The following is a 21,132-nucleotide window of genomic DNA, read 5'->3' as shown; positions in this document are numbered from 1 at the left end:
TAGGTCCTAACCTATAAGAACTTGGTGGAGGGCCTCCGCTTCGACCATGCCACCCTCCGCAGGGAGCATGATGCCCTGGCTGCTAAAGTCAACAGCACCCTGCCGTAGTGTCCCTTGCCCTTTTTTTAGAGACTTTTGGGGGGTGAGAATTGGGAGTTGGTTTTTTTTGGGACTTTTGAAGGACAATCGTTGGGGTTAGGGAGGGTCTTGCGGGAAATTATTTTGTTAGGGCTATAAAAATATACTTTTTTAAACTTTATCTGACCATACCTGTTTTTTACTGCTTTTGAGTCTGGTGGGTGGGGGTTTAACAGTAAGTTTGTTTTCCTGAATAGTCCTAGGACTTTAGTAGTACTACTGTCAATCTCTCGTCTCTCCTAATACTCCATTATACTACCTCCAACCAAACGCTTATCTTACCTGTAATTTGTGTTTGAAAGTAGGGCTAGGCCCAGGGCTGGCTCCACGGGAAATGGCGATTAAGGTTGGCAATCCTAGGTGGATGAAATGTCCTCCTCATTGCGGTGGTACTAGTGGTGTGACACAGTGGCAGTTGCATGCCTATGGAAAAAAAGAAAATGAAACCTGGCTTGTCCTTACTGTAGCATTACAACGATACGATAGAGAATATAGCAGGTGATAGTACACTAGAACAGTGCCACAATGTAGCCTAACAAATGGTAAAGTATTGAAAGTATAACTTGTACTTGTGTTGGATTTCTTTGACATTATCTAATACTACTAGAAATAGTACTGAAGCTGAGTAAGTCTAGAATATATCCTCGGATTCCTTCACCAGCCTGTTGCTATGACCTTATCCTCCCCAGCAAGTGTATGGAATTATTGATGTCATTTAGTGGAGAGGTGTGGCTCACTGGTTAGAGGCGGCAGACCCGAGTGCAGAGAACGGCCCGGGACCAGGGTTCGATTCCCGACGCGGCAGGGTCTTGGACCAGGATCAGCGGACTGATAATTCTCGCATCGGTGCCTACTCCGACCAGGGAGCACACTCGGCAACTCTGGGCATTAGCTTGCCTCATCTCCACAACGGCCCCACACAAACGCCGGGGATGCCTGGTTTCACCTTGGAGACCCCCAGGAGGGACTATCTCACAGGGAAAGCCAGGACGGGTTCCCCAGCGGTCTATAGCGCTACGAGGCCTCCGGGTAGCAGTGCGCTTTACAAGACACAACAATTTACAATTTAGTCACACATCAAGCAAAACCACACAGCCCGGGGGAAGAGGGTTAGGGTTTGGAAAATGGATGGGAGTGGGGGTTTCTTTTTGGGTAGGTTTTGTTGAGAGAAGAAAAAAAAAGCACAGCATGGACAAACAATAATTGAAGATAAAGAAATCTTTGGGTACAAAGCTAACCATAAATCTTTTAAGTGACATAAAGGAAGTGCAAGAACTACTGCATGCATTGTTACTGAAAAGTAAGTAGTACTAGAATGCGACAGTAGAGGGCTGCAGCGTTTTCACTTGCCTATCTCTGCACTCAGAGAAACACTTATTACATTAAATTAGGTTTAAAAAATAGCCGAAGTAAAACCTATAGAATGGCTGTAGGGATCAATTTAGAAGCAGAGAGAGATCGAAGAAATGCAGTCACACTCATAGAAGAAAACAATGGATACTGTATCTGTATGTTGTTGTAGTTGTATTGTTGAATTTGGTAAGTAAGTTGCATGCAGTAAACAATTCCTCTTCTTAGCGGCACTCCTCCATTCCAGCTGACGCTTCGTCCATCAATGTTGGTGACCAGAAGACACCCTGTCCACTGCCTGCCTGGCGGATGCTGAATTGCGGCTCGCTAATGTGAAGCCCGACTCCATCCTTTTTTCCCCATTGCACAGACTGAAACCCGGCCTGTAATTATTGAACGAAAAACAGGAAGTGATATATTACAACACCACTGATAAATAAATATAAGGTATGTACGCTGTGTAGTGCAAAAAGTCACACTTTGATTTTCCTAATAGACAGTACAATATTTTTGAAAGTGCGTACTCTGTCTGAGTCACCTTTTGAAGGATAAATAAGTATGGGCAAATTAATTTAGCGGATCTTTCCCCTCAAGCTAGGTGTATTGTAAACTGTGTTTTAGAACAAAATTAGACCTTCCTAGCAGTGCCCCCACCCAGACCCTTACTAAAGCCAGTCACAAAAATGTAGAAGACCCCCAATCAGATCTAAAAAAACGAGGCCTAGCAGAAAACTGGTGACAAAACGTACTTTGAAAGTAAAAGTAGGCCCAAATCCCCCCTCACCCACCGTGGATTGTATTCAAACCACTTGCAAGCAAGCAAAAGTATCCACATCGCTCCAAGACTCGAAAACCCCCCACCCAAACACATGCAATAGAAATACTGCTAACCCTAACGAGCCCTAAGTTGAGAATAGTGGCAAAGGCTTTCTTTAACTATGCCAAATCCCCCCTTTACCAACATGGATTTTCTTCAAATGACTTGCAACCAAAATTACACATTCTCACGAGTGCTCTAAGACCCCAGAACTCAGTTGCAAAAATCTAGAACACCCCGAAACACATGCAATCCTGCTGCTAGGGCTAACCCTAACGAACCCTAAGTTACAAAAAGTGCCAAAAGGCTTTTCCTTATGGATTTTGTCCCAACAACTTCTATCCGGTATTAGACATTCCCAGGAATGCCCCAAGACCCGCCAACCCACCCGCCAAAAAGCACAACACCCCCAAACAGCCAAAAAAGAAAATCTCATACTTACAATATTTCTCAGCCTTCGGTCCAAACGCGCTGTTCAGCTAGGTCATAACTAGGTTTTCCACCACGGATTTCCTGAAAAGCAAATGCAATCAAGATTAGACTGTCCCAGCAGTGCTCCCAGACCCCAAAACTCACCCACAAACACCCGGAACCCCCCAAAAGAGCACCTCAAAGGCAAGCAAGTCAGCAAAAACACAAAAACAATTCCGCCTCCGATTTGGTCCAAACCACTTTTATCCGGTATTAGAGCTTCCCAGCAATGGCCCCAGAGCCGTCAACCCAGGAGAAAACTAGTAGAAGACCCCCAAACAGCCAAAAAGCAAAAGCACAAAAATGGGGACTTAGTCATTTTCTTGCCAATTTCTAAAATCACTCCGCGCGCGCTCTGCAGCTAGGCCCTAACTCCCCTCTGCCACCATGGATTTGCTTCAAACCTCTTGCAAACTAAAGTATCCATAGCCAGCAGTGCTCCCAGACCCCGAAACCCACCCACAAACACCAGGAAGCCCCCCAAACAGGCCACCGAAAACGCGACATTGAGCAAAATGTCAGAAATAGCACAAAAAAAATCTGCATGGATTTTGTCCCAACCACTTCTATCCGGTATTAGACCTTCCCAGGAATGCCCCAAGACCCGCCAACCTACCTGCCAAAAAGCACAACACCCCCAAACAGCCAAAAAGGAAAATCTCATACATATTTCTCGGCCTTCGGTCCAAACGCGCTGTGCAGCTAGGTCATAACTCCCGTTTTCCACCACGGATTTCCTGAAAAGCAAATGCAATCAAGATTAGACTGTCCCAGCAGTGCTCCCAGACCCCAAAACCCACCCACAAACACCCGGAACCCCCCCAAAGAGCACCTCAAAGGCAAGCAAGTCAGCAAAAACACAAAAAAAATTCCGCTTCCGATTTGGTCAAAACCACTTTTATGCGGTATTAGAGCTTCCCAGCAATGGCCCCAGAGCCGTCAACTCACCCGCAAAGAAGTAGAACACCCCCACAAGTGCTGAGTCTTTCTTCATTGGGCGTAATCCAGCCCTCTGCTTTGAGGGAAATAGGAGTCTGGAGGAGGAGGATAGAGGAGCATCTTCTTCTGAACCTGAGGAATGCAGACTGCGGCACCTTCAAATCAATAAGCAAACAAGTGAAGACAGTTCTGCTGATGGGCTTGTTTTTGTGATTAGGTGATTAAAGTTTGAATTATATTAACTGTGCACAACAAAGAAAGACAGACACACAGGAATAAAAGTGAATAAGGACGAAAAAGAAAGTTATTGATTGATTGTCTCATTTTCAGGGCTCGGTGTCAGGGAATAAGAATAAGGCTTCGTCATCATAGAGAAGAAATTCCCTCATCTACGTTGCTGTCCACCTCGTCTTCATCCAGCCTGCTTTCTCGTACTGGTGGTATGAGGTGCTGATTCATCTTGATCATTGTTAACCTCTCGACATTTTTGGGCGAGAGGCGCCTCCGTTTGGGAGTTACAATGCCACCAGCAGCACTGAAAACACGTTCAGAAAACACACTTGCGAGTGGGCAAGACAAGTAGTTTATAGCCAGGTTGGAGAGCTGTGGCCACAATTCTTTTTTCCCATGCCAATACGCCAATGGGTCAGCATTAACATAGACCTCTGTTGAGTCATTCAGATAGTCCTGCACCATCGACTTAAGGTTCTCCAAGGTTCCTACACTTTGCTTAGCTTTTACTGTGACCTTTTGAGAACCAAACCCAAGCCGAGTTAGCAAATCCTCTTCAATGTTACTGTTGTGTCTGGTGCAGATGATCCGGTTGCCGGTGTCTTTAACGGCTGAGAGGTCACTTGTGCCACAGCCACAGGTGCAGAAGTGGATTGTTTTGACTGGGGATGGCCTGCTGATGCTGATGTACTGCCTTTTCCTTCAATGAGCTGCTGTTCTCTTTCAAACCTCTTGGCTGACAAGGCTAGCCAACATTTGTACTTTGTAACATCTTCATTAGCAAAAGGAAAGAATGCTCGGCCTGCCAGCGCCTTTTTGTAGCGTGGATCCAGAATAGTAGCACAAATGTAATGCTGTTCTGAGTGTATCATTTTAAGACGTTCATCACCTTGTAGGCGCTCTAATAATTTCTCCGCCAAAACAAAAGGGTCTTGGTTTTTTTCATCTTTTTGAAACACAGAAGACACCGCCTTCAGTTGGTGCTCCAGCATGTACAACAGTGGGATAGCTTTTCCCAAATTACAGTCCTCCTTGCTGACTGCACGCGTGAAGACCTCAAAAGGACGAAGCATGTCTGTCAGGCTTTTAACTATTTCCCATTGCGCCGCATCCATCCTCAGGTCCTTCTGAGCTGTACCCTGTTTTAAGAAATAGTGATCGAGTACCGTATACTGCTCATACAGATGCTCAAGCATGTAGAAGGTTGAGTTCCAACGTGTTGCCACCTCCTGGATGAGTGCTTTCACTGGCATTCGACGTTCATGTAGCAGGCTCCTCAGATGCTTCCGGGCCTTAAAAGAATGGCTGAAATGGTTGCACATTTTTCGGCAGGTGTCCACAACCTCGCACGCTGGACTGTCTTTATCACTCAAGAATTTTTTAACAATCAGGTTTATACAGTGCGCCAAAAACGGCACTCTGAAATAGTCACCCAGCTCCATGGCCTTAACTACATTGGCGCCATTATCCGTGGAAACATAACCAATCTGGCCTTTTTTTGGGGACAGCCAGTGAAGGACCTTTGTGTTAAACTTATCCAAAATGTTTTGTGCTGTGTGACGTTTCTCCAAACCAAACATGGCTAGTGTTGCATGTTTCCGAGCAGCTTTAAAAACTTGGTCCGGGTCAACACCTGCGTTTAGCTTTGCTTTAACCCCTGAAAAAGAGACCCAGTGTGCAGTGATGCACATGTAATCAGTGCCTGCGCCACTGGTCCACATGTCTGTTGTCAGATGTATAGTGTGAACAGCACTCTTCTGCAAAGCTGCTCCAGTCACCTCCAGCACATCTTCATGTAGTGCTGGAACCGCAACTCTGGCAAAATAGAACCGGCTAGTAACCTTCCATTTAGGGCAGAGCGCTGCCACTAATTCTAGAAAACCAACCCCTTCTACAAAAGAAAAAGGGAGAAGGTCCAGAGCTAGCATTTTAGCCAGCTTAGTGTTATACAGACGCGTCAGTGGGTGGTTGCGTTCATATGGCGCTTCTGTAAACAACATGTTTCTAATGTTGCACTGGACCAAGCATTTACGGGATGATCATGATTTCTTCGTCCCAGTATCGCTCGCTGATGAACTTTTTCGCATTGGTGTCTCACTCTCTCCCACACTCTTAGTGTGGCCCACGTGGGGTGTGATGCTGACAGGGGTACTGGGTGAAAGTGAAGTGTTTGACACGTCTTCTTCCTCCTCATCATCATCAGATGAAAAATCAACGTTTTCTTGACGTGCAATTTGGGCTTCCTTGATCGCCTGTAGGTGCGCAAACCATTGGACAGCGTGCTGTCTCTTAAGATGACCTCTCTGGCCTCCGGTACCATAGTTGGTACCAAACTTACCACGACTAGCTGCAACCTTACAAATGCTACAAAAGTTTTACCTTTTTGGGCAAACACTAAAGAAGTCCCAAGCTGGGGACTTGAATTGTCTGTGGGGGCCGGAGGAGGTGGCGATACTGGTGGCAGTGGTCATGCTGCTAATGCCAGATGAAGTGAAGGATGTGGATTGCCGAACTTTAGTACGTTGTGCACTTTCACCACCACTAATTGAGGTCGAGGTGGATGGAGGTCCCTTCTGGCAAGGAAGAAATATGGAAGCGGTACGTGTTGGTGTACTAGTTAACTCCAATGATTGTTGTGTTTCCATTGCCTCCTCGTCGACATCATCATCACGCTCAGCAGCTTCTCGGGCTAGGGTCAAAATGTCTGTTTGCTGCATGCCCGCTGGGGCTGCAGTGACCTTTATGATGACTGGGTCGTCGTTGTGAGAGCCTTCATCAGCAGCAGTATCCGCCACTTCTTGTTGAGCCTCATCACACTCCATAACTATGAGTTTTTCGACGACCTTCCTTTTACGCTTAACTACCTTTGTCAGATTATGGTGTGCCTCACTCTCAGACGGCCGTGGTGGTTCCCAATTTTCATCCATATCATCAGAAGGAGGTGGGCTTGAAGAAGATGTAGACAGCACCCTTGATCTTTTCCTTGCTAGGGATGTGGAAGACAATGAATGATCATCAGGAGGAGTGGCTTCCTCAAATGATACCTCGGCTTGATTGTCGATTTCCTGATGTGCCCCTACTTCGGGAGGAACAACTATTGTGGGCACTTGTGACCCTCCATGCACCTCTGCTTGCGCATCTCCTTGCGCTGCCTCTCCTTCCACATGTACTTGGGCTTGTACTTGCACATGTGGTTGTTGTTGCGGCTGTGGTTGTTCAACACTCGTCAGATGAGTTACAACAACCTGTGTTGATTGAGGGACATTGCTGCTACTTTCTTGCGATGAGCCAACATCACTGGTCGATGGTGATTGAACAACTAGACTAAATGCCTCTGCAGCACTCAAGGGCTTGGACTTAAGTTGGCGTGGTGGTGGTGGTGGCACTGAGCCCAATGGAGCGGGGGTGCTGCTCCCAGCTTAGTCCCCAGCAGATCCCGCTGCTGCTGCAGGCGTACTTTTTTTTTTACTCCCAATAAATGTGGCGGGCGGCACACCAGTCTCCTTGGTAACTTGCTTCTTCTGCTCCTTACTGCCAACTTTCTTGCTAGAGGAGCTACGGGGAACTTTTTTTGGGGCCATCTTCTTCAGAGCAGGTCAGAACAGCATGCCGCAGTTGCACGAGTTGCAGAGTTGTCTGTGGCCAGGCGTGACGTCGCGTGACGTTATGCTGCACACACAAACCGCTGCAGGACTTCTTCCTGGCACTGGTGGTTCTCTTGAGTCTTGAGCACCTCAAAGCAATGGAAGACAGAGGAACATCAGTTCAGTTATACACCCCAAAAAAATCGAAAAACACAGAAAAATCAGTACAATCCCATGCCATCCATGATGTTTAAATTCAAGACACCCCACAGAAAGACTAGGCCCATGCACCACTCACTACCCCTGGTGAAAAGGCCACAACAACAGCCCAAAAAAACGAAAATCACAGAAAAATCAGCACAATCCCAAGCCCTCCATGATGTTTAAATTCAAGACACCCCACAGAAAGACTAGGCCTATGCACCACTCACTACCCCTGGGCATAAAGGTTGAAAGCTAGGCAAAATGGTTGCAGACCTAAGAACACTGCCTGCATTCAAAATGGCCCCCTCCCTCCCAGCACATGGCCAGGGCCTGTAGCAGCACTCAAAATGGCCCCCACCCACATGGCCTGTCCCCATGAACACCCCAAAAAATCGAAAAACACAGAAAAATCAGCACAATCCCATGCCATCCAGGCCCTCCATGATGTTTAAATTCAAGACACCCCACAGAAAGACTAGGCACATGCACCACTCACTACCCCTGGTGAAAAGGCCACAACAACAGCCAAAAAAACCGAAAATCACAGAAAAATCAGCACAATCCCAAGCCCTCCATGATGTTTAAATTCAAGACACCCCACAGAAAGACTAGGCCTATGCACCACTCACTACCCCTGGGCACAAAGGTTGAAAGCTAGGCAAAATGGTTGCAGACCTGAGAACACTGCCTGCATTCAAAATGGCCCCCTCCCTCCCAGCACATGGCCAGGGCCTGTAGCAGCACTCAAAATGGCCCCACCCACATGGCCTGTCCCCATGAACACCCCAAAAAATCGAAAAACACAGAAAAATCAGCACAATCCCATGCCATCCAGGCCCCCCATGATGTTTAAATTCAAGACACGCCACAGAAAGACTAGGCCCATGCACCACTCACTACCCCTGGTGAAAAGGCCACAACAAAAGCCCAAAAAAACGAAAATCACAGAAAAATCAGCACAATCCCAAGCCCTCCATGATGTTTAAATTCAAGACACCCCACAGAAAGACTAGGCCTATGCACCACTCACTACCCCTGGGCATAAAGGTTGAAAGCTAGGCAAAATGGTTGCAGACCTAAGAACACTGCCTGCATTCAAAATGGCCCCCTCCCTCCCAGCACATGGCCAGGGCCTGTAGCAGCACTCAAAATAGCCCCCACCCACATGGCCTGTCCCCATGAACAGCCTAAAAAATCGAAAAACACAGAAAAATCAGCACAATCCCATGCCATCCAGGCCCTCCATGATGTTTAAATTCAAGACACCCCACAGAAAGACTAGGCACATGCATCACTCACTACCCCTGGTGAATAGGCCACAACAACAGCCCACAAAAACGAAAATCACAGAAAAATCAGCACAATCCCAAGCCCTCCATGATGTTTAAATTCAAGACACCCCACAGAAAGACTAGGCCTATGCACCACTCACTACCCCTGGGCATAAAGGTTGAAAGCTAGGCAAAATGGTTGCAGACCTAAGAACACTGCCTGCATTCAAAATGGCCCCGTCCCTCCCAGCACATGGCCAGGGCCTGTAGCAGCACTCAAAATGGACCGCACCCACATGGCCTGTCCCCATGAACACCCCAAAAAAACGAAAATCACAGAAAAATCAGCACAATACCAAGCCATCCAGGCCCTCCATGATGTTTTTATTAAAGAGACCCCACAGAAAGACTCAGTCCACCCACCACTGAGTACCCCTGGGCAAAAGGCCCCAACAACAGCCCAAAAATCGAAAATTACAAAATTGTAGTTGCAGCAACTGTAATGCCCCAAACAAACTTACTTGTGAAATTTCTAATCCAAAAGTGATCCAAAGAAAGTCAAAAAGGCCTCAAATCCAAATATCCAGCAGCATCCACAAAAAGTAATCTTTCCAGGTGAAGAATCCAGCACATGAAGAAAGCACTGGGAGGAGCCTGCTGGACAGGAACAGGAAGTTGGAGACTGTGGGGCACTTCCTTCCTCCCAACCCCCCCCCCCCCCCAAAATGGACTCCTTGCAAAAAAAAGTGCAGGCAAATGTCAACTTGAGGAGTTATTCTGATAAAAAGCATCATTTTCAGAAGGTTTATGCTGCTTGCTGGTGGATTTCTTGTGCAGAATTGCAAATTTTGTATTTTCGCGAGTGCGAGATTGTTGCTGCCCGCCGCATGTACGGGTTCGCAATTGCGAACTCCCACGATACGTGATCACGGCGTACTCGCGTTGACAAACTCTCGCTGTGCAAGGTGGCGAGCGCAATGACATAATCGCGGTCGCCATACTTCCGCGGGATCTCGCAGCAAGATCCAAAATGGCGCAGCACTCGCAAAATATCGAGAAAAACAACTCGGCAAACGCTGAATGACGGTAAGTGAACGCCGCGTGCCGCAAAATTGTATCACCAAGAAAAAAAAAATCCGCTGCGTGCGAATTTGCGGATTTTCGGTAAATTCGCGAGCGATCACGGATTGCGAATTTACTGAAAATCCGCAAAATCCGCGAGCGGAACAGATTTTCCGCCCATGCTTAACTACAGGGACATACTGCTAAACCACTATGAGCCCATACCAATTACATACTTGTATTATACAAATGTTTATAACAATGTAAGATTATTTTTTAAATTGTATCTGGTATTATTGTTTATATAAAGGTTAACTTTTTTTACATATAGTTTGTAATTTTAAGTGATTTAGAAAGTTTTTTAAATAGTAATTTATAGTGTTATAGCGGGTTATTGGGTTTATACTGGGGAAGGATGGGAAGTACATTAAATAATAATTGTTTATAATTTATTTAACAGATTTTAATTCAATCATATGACTAATAGTTACTATGTAAATTATATAATATTGATTTTGTTTCGTTATATTTTATTTGCAGGCTGTTAGGTTTGTAGGGGTGTAGAGTGGGAAGTTAATTAAGTATTAATTAACAATAAATGTTTTAATTGGTAATCATTTGATTTTATTTATATAATTTCATGGAATACTTATTTATTTGCCTTAGAATTTAGTTGCAGGCTGCTAGGTTTGCAGGTGTCTAGGGTAGGAAATAAGGTATATAATTAATTGAAAATTTAGTAATAACTTTTAATTAATTATTTAATGAATTAGTAATCATGTAAAATACTGATAACTGATATATTTTACTGATATTTTAGTTGTGATATGCTGGCTTGTAGGGGTATATGGCAGCAAGTTAATTAAGTAATATTTAATAATAATTTGGAATTTAGCTATTTTGTAGGGTGTCCTTCAAGAATACCTCACAGCTGCTATCAGCAAATGATAATTATGTCAACGAGGAAAGGAGGCCTAACAATTTTACAATCAATCCTGATTTTAAAAAAACGAATTCTGCCCCAGATCTATAAAGATAATACAATGTAATTGCCTTTCTTTAATCCCCTCCATTGCACCTCAGAATGGCCCAACTGAACATTGTGCACTTCCATCTCTCCGCCACCACAGAATTAAGCATTGGTCTTCCAGTGGTGGCCGTGGGGGATTATAGCGCTGTTGAAAGTTGTGCTACTTTTGCCAGCTGAGTTCACAGTGTTCTCCATTACTGACAACTTTCAGCAGTTTTCTTCTGCTAGGTGTACACCGTCATGGCCTTTGTTAAGTTGTAGCTTTAGATCATTTCTAGTAAGGTCAAGGATTATGCCATTTTCAAAATGGCATATCGCAGGACATCTTTCTCCATTACATCCAAAGGAGTGAAAACGTAAATACCCAAGGGCAAAACTACCGTTAAAGTTGACTGTTTTGTTGGGCAATTCTGAGCTCTGGTTACTTGTTAAACCACTACTCTTCAAACATTGTGTTGTCAGGGAAAACTCACTTTTACTTGTTAGATATTCAGCAACGCCAGTGGATACTACTTTCCCAAATTCCGTTGGTATTTGACCACCATTTTTAAGGATCTAAAAATTCTTCAGTTTTTCCTAAATCATATAATTTAATTCGGACACTTGCTGGGTACTGGACAAATGCTGGCGTTTCTAGTGTTGTCTAGTGTCTGGAGGGTTGCATCCATCTGCCAACTATAAGTTCCTGTCAGGGCATTTCATTGTGTTACATATAAACTTCAACAACCACCTTCAACAACTCTTTTACCAGTTGCCTAGATGGTTCCTCGAACCTTGTTGTCTTAAAGGGATTCTGAGAAAAGAATTCAGCCCTTCTCCTAAGCAGTTCCATTCTCCATACTTTCCGTTCCGAGCTCAATATTGTTGGCAGACAGACATGTTTGTAATTAATTGGGTACTGCAAATTTTGAGGGATTAATAAAATGGAGTTGTTGCCCACTTTGTTATCAACCGAAGAGAGATGAGTAGCTACCAGTTTAAACACTACCAACGGAGTCTCGTGTTTAGTAGATTGCCCTTTTATTGCAGCGACTACCTAATCTAATGGCACGTCAGTTTCCTTAGGCTCAAGACTTGCTGTATGAGAGTATTTCATTAATTTAGAGATGACAGCTCCTCCTGCTCAAAAAAATCTATTAGACAGTGTTTAAAAGCTGAAAAAGTTGTGGATTTAAACCTGTTTTTTTCAGCCTGGTATGCACCAAGATTTAGGAACATCTGCATTGTTTTTGTAGTAGTGTGACGTATCTCATTGACCTGTGGGACGTCATAAGGTTTCTCCCAGGGTCCAGGAAGAAACTGGTTTTGCTGGTTATTACACCTGGGATTCCTGGTTGGCTGAGGTAGGTACCTTAGGCCAAGTAGGGACCCGCGTTCCATCGTCAGGGAAAGGAAGGTCACCTTTTTAGATAGCTCCGCTTACCCCCTCGGTAGCTTGGCACAAGCAGCGAGGCTTATCGTCAAGGCAAATGTGTAAAGTATTCGCAACCACGCTCACAATAATCCAATAATGACATCACAAAGAGACTCCACACCAGTTTTATAAAACGAGTATAAACTTTATGTAAAAAGATATATGATAAGACCACATGATATAAAACCAACATATGAGGTTGTGTAATATTTCTCCTGGCCGGTTGTTAGGCCATCTACTAATCAAAGAGGCGGGAGGAGGAAATCCTGATCCTTCAGTTTCCTAGTTTCAATCCAAATAATCAAATGGGGAAGGATCACTTGTCCTGCATGAACCAGGGTATGCAGGAGATAAAGCAAAAGTGTCTCCAGTAAAAAACCCTCATGCACGTGTTGGGAAGCGTCGGTAGCGGTATATCTTGGCTCTCCGCTCTTCATACACGTGTGTGCATAATCATAGGGTTAGTTTCGGTATGTAGCCTCCACCAGGAGTATCTTACCTATTGTTAAAAACAGTAGTGACCCAGTGACGTGGCCAGTGTTCATTTAAAAAATGGGTCATTCTAGGAACCCTAGAGACTAAGGATAGCAATGCAGAGAGAACCAGAGGCTCGCGCTTCCAACATGAGAGAAAGGCCGAGAGCGTCTCCCTCCAAGCCCGCATCCCGTCCCAGGAGTCGACACATGTTACTCACTCTCCTCTCTTCATTCAGCGGCTGGGCCTCGAATGCAGCTTTGTGAAACAGCAATGGCGGCTCGGGCCAGTAACTCAGCTCCTCCGGGACTGCCGGTCCGGGCCGCTCAATTACGAAGTTCTCAGGCTGCCACAAAACACACGCACTCAGTGTGGCTGAGTCTTCCTTCACTCCGGGTGCACAATCACTAGGCACTCCACACACAAGTGCCATGCTGCACGAAGATCACACGTGCAGCGTTGCTGAGACTCACTTTACTCTGGTGTACACAATAACAAGGCAAATCCTCACGAAGGTCTCATGGTGCACAACGCACACGCACACAGCGTTGATGAGACTCACTTGGATTCCAGTGCACACGATCACTGGACAATCCTCACAAAGGGGTTCAGGCTGCACAAAGCACACGCACACTGCGTTGCTAATCCTTGCTTGGACTCCAGGTGCCCCTGATCACAGGTCGATCCTCCTGAAGGTTTCAGGCTGCACAAAGCACGCACACACAACGCCACTGAGACTCACTTGGCCGCCAGGCGGCTACTATCACAAGCAGTTCTTACGAGGGTCTCAGGCTGCAGGGACGCTCACACAGCGCCGCTGAGACTCCCCTGGAAACTTTTGTTTTCCTGTGTTTCCGAACAGGGAGCCAGCTCAACTTAGGCCCTTTGGGATAGTTACTTCAGGACAAAGCACACCGCAAAGTCCTTCAAGCAGGGGGACACAGCAAAGTCCCTTTAGCCTTTCCTTGGTTGAAACAGCAACTGCATGCCAGCCCCAAATCACACAGCAAGGTTCAGTTCTATCCTTCAGTCTCTTCAGTTGTTTCTTTCTTGGCAAGGGTCCTCTTGACCATGAAGTTGCTCCAGTTTAGTTCAAGCCATTCTCCAAAGCTTTGGGGCTTCAACTCTCACAGTTATACCCCTCAATGGCTTTGACGTCTTTGTGCTTCAGGGGGCACTGACCCCTGTTCAAACCAGTTCTGGGTGCCTCCCTGCCAGTGACACCTTTCTTCCTTTTATTAGTGTGGGTCTGGATTCTCAATCACTGAGCAGACGAGCAAATATTTTTATAGCAGCAACCCAGGCCTCTTCACCTCTAGGGGCTTTTCCTCCCTCTACACTCTAGATGCAGGTCAGCCTGTTGCTGTCTCACCTCTTCCCCTGGGTCAAGACATTTCCCCGATCCTATCGCTTCAAATCCAGTCAATCCACAGCCAGGCACATGTCAGAGCACAAAACTCAGCCACTTCTAAAAGAGTGGCTTCTGAACACACAATGCAAAAACCACCTACATAAAAAGATGTGTTATTACATTGTGAGTTCAGGCATACAAAAACTTCACCTTTCCATCTTAAGCCTTTGGAATGGTAAGCTGGAAAACATATTACACAGCCTTCCCATTCTGTCCTATGGGCAAGATTGCCTTTCAACAGTGAAAAAACGAAATGGAGATTATTTCACTGTCAGGACAAGACACACACCTTAGTACATGTCCTACCTTTCACATGCACTACACCCTGTCCAGGGGGTACCCTAGACTTACCATAGGGGTGTCTGATGTGCCTAGAAAGGGAAGGGTAAGGTCTGGCAAGTGAATGCACTTGACAGACCAACCTGGCAGTTTGACAAACGGTGCAGGCCCTGCAGTGGCAGATCTGAGTTCCCTTTTTAAGGCTACTTGTGTGGGTTGCACAAATAGTGCTAGAGGCCCACTAGTAGCATTTGCATTACCAGCCCTGGCACACATAGTGCACTTTACTTGGGACTTTACTAGTAAGGCAAACATACCAATCATGGACAACTAATTACTATTACTTTACACAAGGAACACTTACACTTTGATACTGTTTAGCAGTGGCAAAGTGTCCAAAGCATCTAAGTTGGCAACCCCATTTCAGAAAAAAGGTCTAGGGGGAAAGCAAAAAGTTTTGTGACTTTAGCCAAAAAGGGCCAAGTCCTACACTGGTAAAATTAAAATGCTTGGGACTTTACTGCCTCTGAAGCAGGGATAGTGAGATAAAGTGGGCACCTGCCGATATCGTTGCACTGATGTCTACAATGTTTTCCAAACTGGCATTTTGTTTCTTCCCCTGGAAGCAACCCTTGTAAATGGATAATATTTGCTTATTACTCTGCTTAGTTTCTAAATGAAAGATAAACATGCCTGACACCGCATCTCAAAAAAGGCTGCTAACACCTCTCTTTTATTTAGTACGTGGGACTACGAAGAGAGTTGCCAATACCACCTGCTATTCATGACCTGGATATTTCCATAGTAGTCCCAATACTGACACACCCCACCCAACAGTACTTCGATTTCTTTGTGACCCTTTTTTTTATAGGCACTCCTGTCTAAATGGTTTAGTAGTTCATTTTGAGTTTGGGTACTCAGTCGCCTTCTCCACATCTGTTTGCTGAAATTCGTTTTTGTTGGCCTCAGTACTCAGTGCACTTTTCCACTGCTAACCGGTGCTGAAGTACTTGTGCTCTCACCCAAAAACATAGTCAAATTTGCACATTTGCTTTAAATATGTCTCTAGTACATTGGTACTAGATGTAGCCAGGGCCTGTAAATTAAAGGCGACTAGTGGGCCTGCCGCACTCATTATGTCACCCACTAAAGTAGCTTCTTACAACATGTCTCAGGCCTACTACTTCAGCTTGTAGTGCAGTTTTAAACTTTCAGTTTGAACTGGCAAAATAAACCTTTTGCCAGGCCTAAACCCTCCTTCTTAACACCCCTAAGTTACCCTTAAGATAGGCCCTGAAGCTCAAAGGACAGGGTGCAGTGTATTTAAACATGTGTCCATGTACTTTTCAGTTTTACATGTTCTAGTAGTGAAAAAGTCCTAAATTAATTATTCACTGCTGTAAGGCCTGTCTCAGCCATTGGATAACATTGGGTTACCTTATTGCATTTAATAAGTGATAACTTTGGATTGGGAACAGGTAGGAATATAATACTTACACTCTAATGACTTGTGATTTAAAATCTTCTTTGGTTGTACAGTCAGATTTTAGTATACAATTGTGAGAATGACACTTTTAAAAAGTTGGCCTTTTCTCATCCAAACCATTTGGTGCATGCAGCCTGTGTCCTAGATCACATGACTGGGTGTAGTTGGCAACTGGCATCTTTGCATTTCTCCCAGACAGTGAGATAAATGGGTACTAGGTCTTGGTATGATGGGCCATACACACAGATGCGTATGGTGGAGCTGTTCCCTTCCCCATTTACATTTCAAAGGGCCTGTCTCCACCACACTCACAAAGAACTTCTGTTTATTGTCACCTCAGATTCCTTGGAGCCTGGGAAAGTGAAAGAAGGAAATTCCAGAGCCAGATGTGGCGGGGGAGTTTAGAGGTTTCTCTCACTTCAAAAGCTGGCACCAGATATAAATATTGGACTCTCAGATCAAGTCTTCAGTGCCCTCCAAGATCTTCAGAGGACACCCAGAAGGACTGCCTTGTACTTTAAAGGACTGCCTTCCACTTGAGACCTGCTTTGTATATCAGACATCTGCCATGCTACTACCAGAGGACTGTCACCCCTGTTGCTTTAAGCTTGCCTCGTACCCTTAAAGTACTTCCCTGCTGATTGAGGCCTGCCTTACAGCTTAATCCTAGGACTACCAGAGTTACTTCAAATATCAGTTGGCTGAACTCCAGTTCTGAGTTACAGGAAAAAAACAAGCTCTAGTGGCCTCTCTGCAACTGCCCTGTTGACCTGCTGCAACTGGCCCTGCCTAGCCATGCATCTGAACCAGCCTGGATCTGCTGGAGCCCTGCTAGTCTCTGCTGGAGTTCCTCAACTCCAAGAGGTATCTCGCCAGGTCATGGGCTCTTGGCTGATATCAGTTGAGTTCCTCCTGAGAAATCCTGAAGTTTTAAATTCTGCGCGCTGGTCTTTGAGAAAGCAACTTTTTCAGTGGGACTAATCTGGTTCCTGTATCCTGCTTGCTCTCCATTGCAGTCAGCCTTACCATGTGACTTTCAACTGGTCTAACACGACCAGTTGATCGCAAGTGGCGTTTTGTGCTTTTACACGCTATACTTACGTAAAATCTTTGAATTGCATATCTCCAGTTCTACTGATTGGAGTCTTGTCATGTTGGCCTCTATTTACTAAAATGTTCCCTATTTTTCTAAATTGGTGTGGGATATATCTTGTGTCATGTTTCACTTTACTACTTTTTTTGTGCTGCATAAAAACTTAACACAGTGCCTCTAAGTTAAGCTTGACTGCTTTTGTGCCAAGCCACCAGAGGGTTAAGCACATGTTAATTTAGTGACTTTAGTGACTCACCATGACAAGGACTGTGGTTGTTGCTTTAGAAGCGTAATCACCCCTGCAATGAAAATCTCAATTTCTTACAGCAAAACCGTAATCTACTTTTTCCTCCTAAGTCTAATTAAGACTCTTAATCATTGTCTTTGGCCGCCCAGATCTTCCATTCTGAGAACATGCAGCACACATTCCCTAACTAATGGTACTCTACACACAATTCTAGAAATTAAACTATGTTACAGGTTTCTGAATTAAAGTCAGCTCCCCTCCACTAAACTGCTCCACAAAACAGGGGAGCACAATTTGTGGCACTAAAATCATTTACATAATTGTGAATAAAACCAGAAAAGGGCTCTGTAGTTTAAAAATGTGACATTCCTCTTTTGTTAACTAATCTTGTTGGCTTTTTTCATAGCTCTGCAGCTTTTACCAAACCAACAGCACTGTGTGGAAAAGACTCTACGATTTAACGGCAGCCCAAGCAAAGATTCTCACTGATGGTCTGAGCAAGTGTGGCGTGAATGTGACTTCCTCCAAGGTTATCCCCAGGTGAGAGAAGACATCATTTATTTATTTATTTTTATTTTATAGCACTTATAAGGCGCGCAGCTACCCACAAAGGGTTTCCCGGTGCCAAGATAACAGAGCCCAAAACACAACAGGAGAGGAGACAGTCAGCAGACAACTATTTGTCAAACAGCCAAGTTTTAACACTTTTTCTAAATCTCAGATGATTTTCTTCTTTGCGTATGTGGGGGGGGAGTGTGTTCCAGAGGGTGGGCCCTAGGTAGGAAAAGGATCTCCCACCCATTCTGGCCAGTTTGTACCTGGGAACAGCAAAATTCGCTGCTGTACAAGAGCGAAGGCTGCGGTTGGGGAAATAGGGCGTGGCAAGATCTTGTAAGTACCTGGGGGCAGTGCCAGCTTTGATTTTAAACATATAGTTCAGGGCTTTGAATCGAATCCGATTTTCCACCCTTAGCCAGTGCAGATCCCTAAGATGTTTTGTGTTCCTAGCAGATCTAGGGATTCTGCATAGCAGTCTAGCAGCAGAGTTTTGCACAAGCTGCAGGCGTCTTATCACTGCTTTGTTGGAGCCCAGGTAGAGGATGTTCCCGTAGTCAAGCCGAGATGTAACTAAGGCATTGACTACGGTCATCTGGGTAATAGACGGTAACATCCAGACAATTTTGCGTAGCCATCTAAGAATAGTGAAGCACATGCCTGCCACTTTGTTGGCTTGCTGCGTCATAGAAAGTCCATCATCTATGATAACCCCAAAGTTTCTAACCTGGGTGGCTGGTGGCGGGAGCCTACCCAACAACGTCGGCCAATGGGGATCACTCCAGAGATCCTTGCTTTTCCCTAAGAGGAGGATCTCCGTTTTCTCCCCATTAAGTTTTAATTGGTTATCCGACATCCAGTTAAAAACCTTGTGAAGGCCTGTTTTGAGTGCAGATGGGGCAGACGGATCAGATTTGGAAAGTGAGAAAAGGATTTGCGAGTCGTCTGCATAGGTCAATAAAGCAAGACCATAACTCTCTGCAAGGTCAGCAAGTGGACGGAGGTACAAGTTGAAAAATAGAGGACTCAAGATTGAGCCCTGTGGCACACCGTGGGGGGAGTAGAGCACATCAGAACATGCCAAGGAAGAGGAGATCTGAAAGGTACGAAGGGATAGGTAAGACCTGATCCAATTCAGTGCCGTGCCACCGACACCATTCTTCTCCAGCCTGACAAGCAGTCTGGAGTGAGAGATGGTGTCAAACGCCGCACTAAGGTCCAGCAGAACCAATGCGACCGTCATCCATTAGCTCCCTGATCTTTTCTGTGACCCCAAGAAGGGCAGTTTCTGTGGAATATCCAGTCCTAAAACCGGACTGGGAAGAATGAAGCAGATCATTATTTTCCACGTAGATTGAGAGGGCACTATGGATGTGCTTCTCCAAAATTTTAGAGAAAGGAGGAAGTAACGATATTGGACGATAATTGGCCAGTATCGTGGGGTCGGCCGCCGGCTTTTTAAGCAGTGGACTAACCATAGCGTGTTTCCATAGCGCTGGAACTGTGGCCTGTTCTATTGATGAGTTAAGTGTCTCAGCTATGATGGTCAAAGCAAAGTCCTCCAACTGGCAGATGATGCTAATAGGAATAGGGTCTCGTGGGGAACCCGACTTAATGGATTTTGACAATTCCTTCAGTTTATCCAGAGTAATGGGAGGCCAAGTTTCAAGGCGGTAATCTCCTCTAGGGGCTTGGGGGGTGTTGTCCTGCTTGTATGTATCGGTACAATTTTGGTTGATGTTGGAGATGATAGTCTCAATCTTTCCAACTAAAAAAGACGCCAGATCCTGGCACTGCTGAGTGTTAAGAGGGTTCACCTCAGCTCTCGATTTCTCCCCAGCCAGATCTTTTACGGTATTAAAAAGAGTCTGGGATTTATTTACAGCCGTGTTGATGGAGGTTGTAACATAACACGCTTTGGCTTTCATGCAGGCCGAGTGGTAAATATTTCTGACCCTGCGATAAACCTCTTTTTGGTTCAACTCATATTTCTTGCGCCACTGCCTCTCCAGAGCCTTGCATGTGGATTTTTCCTTCCTGAGGGCCTCAGTATACCAGGGGGCAGGGGGGCGGTGCACTTTCCCTTTACATCAGTAACAATGTACATTGCCTGGAGTTTTTCTCTCCACATAAGTGAGGCAGTGTGCATGTGCCAATCAGGGCCCAACTGGGAACCGAAACCAGCCTTGGCAAACTGCTCGGCTGGCACCTGAGGTGGGTGGGGGAGGGGGTGCCGCCGCGCTGGGTACTAGGGCAGGTTTCGGCAGATTTTGTCACAGGGGGCATATATTGCTGGCCCCAGGTAACAAAAATGCCCCCCCAGCAGCCCAAAACCAGCACTCACCCTGGCGGCCCACTGGGGAAACGCCTGGTGCCTGTTATGGCCAGTCAGGCCCTGGTGCCTGAGCTTAGCAGGAGGATAATGAAGAAGAGATGTATTTTTTCCCTTAAAAACAATATTATAATGCTTTGGAGGCACACAACTCAAAATTGGTTCAGAGCAACGTGCGGGTATAAGTAGATTTTTTGAGCCATTTGAGATAGAGGGCCCTATTATGATGGCAGTCCGATGAATGTCTGACCGCCATCATTGCGGGATGGATACCGGCTGACATGTAGTCGGCGGTTCCACTCGCCTAATTACGATCTGACCGCCATGCAGGTGGTCGAAAACATTCCTATTTCTATTGCGGCTTGTGCAGCGGCCCGGAAATTGCCTGTGGCACAAGCCACAATAGAAATAGACATGTTTCAAAAATCCATGCACTCTGTGCCAGGCACCATGAGGTGCCCAGCACAGTGACCATGGATGTTTGGTGGGCCACCACATGTGCCCACCTGGCCCCATAGCGGATACCAATGGGGCACGGGGGCCCTGCTAGTAACCTCTAAAGTCCCTTTCTGTCTGTCTGCACTTGGCAGTTGTACCGCCATGTACAGGCTGAGGGAAATGGTCATTGTGATCCCTACACCAGTGCCTGAGTAAGCACCATGCTATTATAGGGATTAAGGTCTGACCGCTGTCCCGACGGTCTCCCGTCAAAAAATCAGCAGTCTGTCCCTACACTGATGCTCT

General features: G+C 45.6%; 1 protein-coding gene across 1 annotated transcript in view; it reads left to right on the top strand.

The window, feature by feature from the left end:
- LOC147732395 (otoancorin-like) overlaps positions 1-21,132 on the top strand; it is a 759,538-nt gene that overhangs the window by 220,963 nt on the left and 517,443 nt on the right. Inside the window, exon 7 of the mRNA XM_086956929.1 lies at positions 17,908-18,041. Coding sequence (XP_086813055.1) covers positions 17,908-18,041 — 134 coding nt within the window. The remainder of the gene's footprint in view (positions 1-17,907; positions 18,042-21,132) is intronic.

The sequence above is a fragment of the Lissotriton vulgaris genome, chromosome 2_1, assembly GCF_964263255.1.
Source record: "Lissotriton vulgaris chromosome 2_1, aLisVul1.2, whole genome shotgun sequence".
NCBI classification, from domain to species: Eukaryota; Metazoa; Chordata; class Amphibia; order Caudata; family Salamandridae; genus Lissotriton; species Lissotriton vulgaris.
The sequence above is the reverse complement of the archived record's forward strand: the minus strand, read 5'-3'. Positions and strand labels throughout refer to the sequence as shown.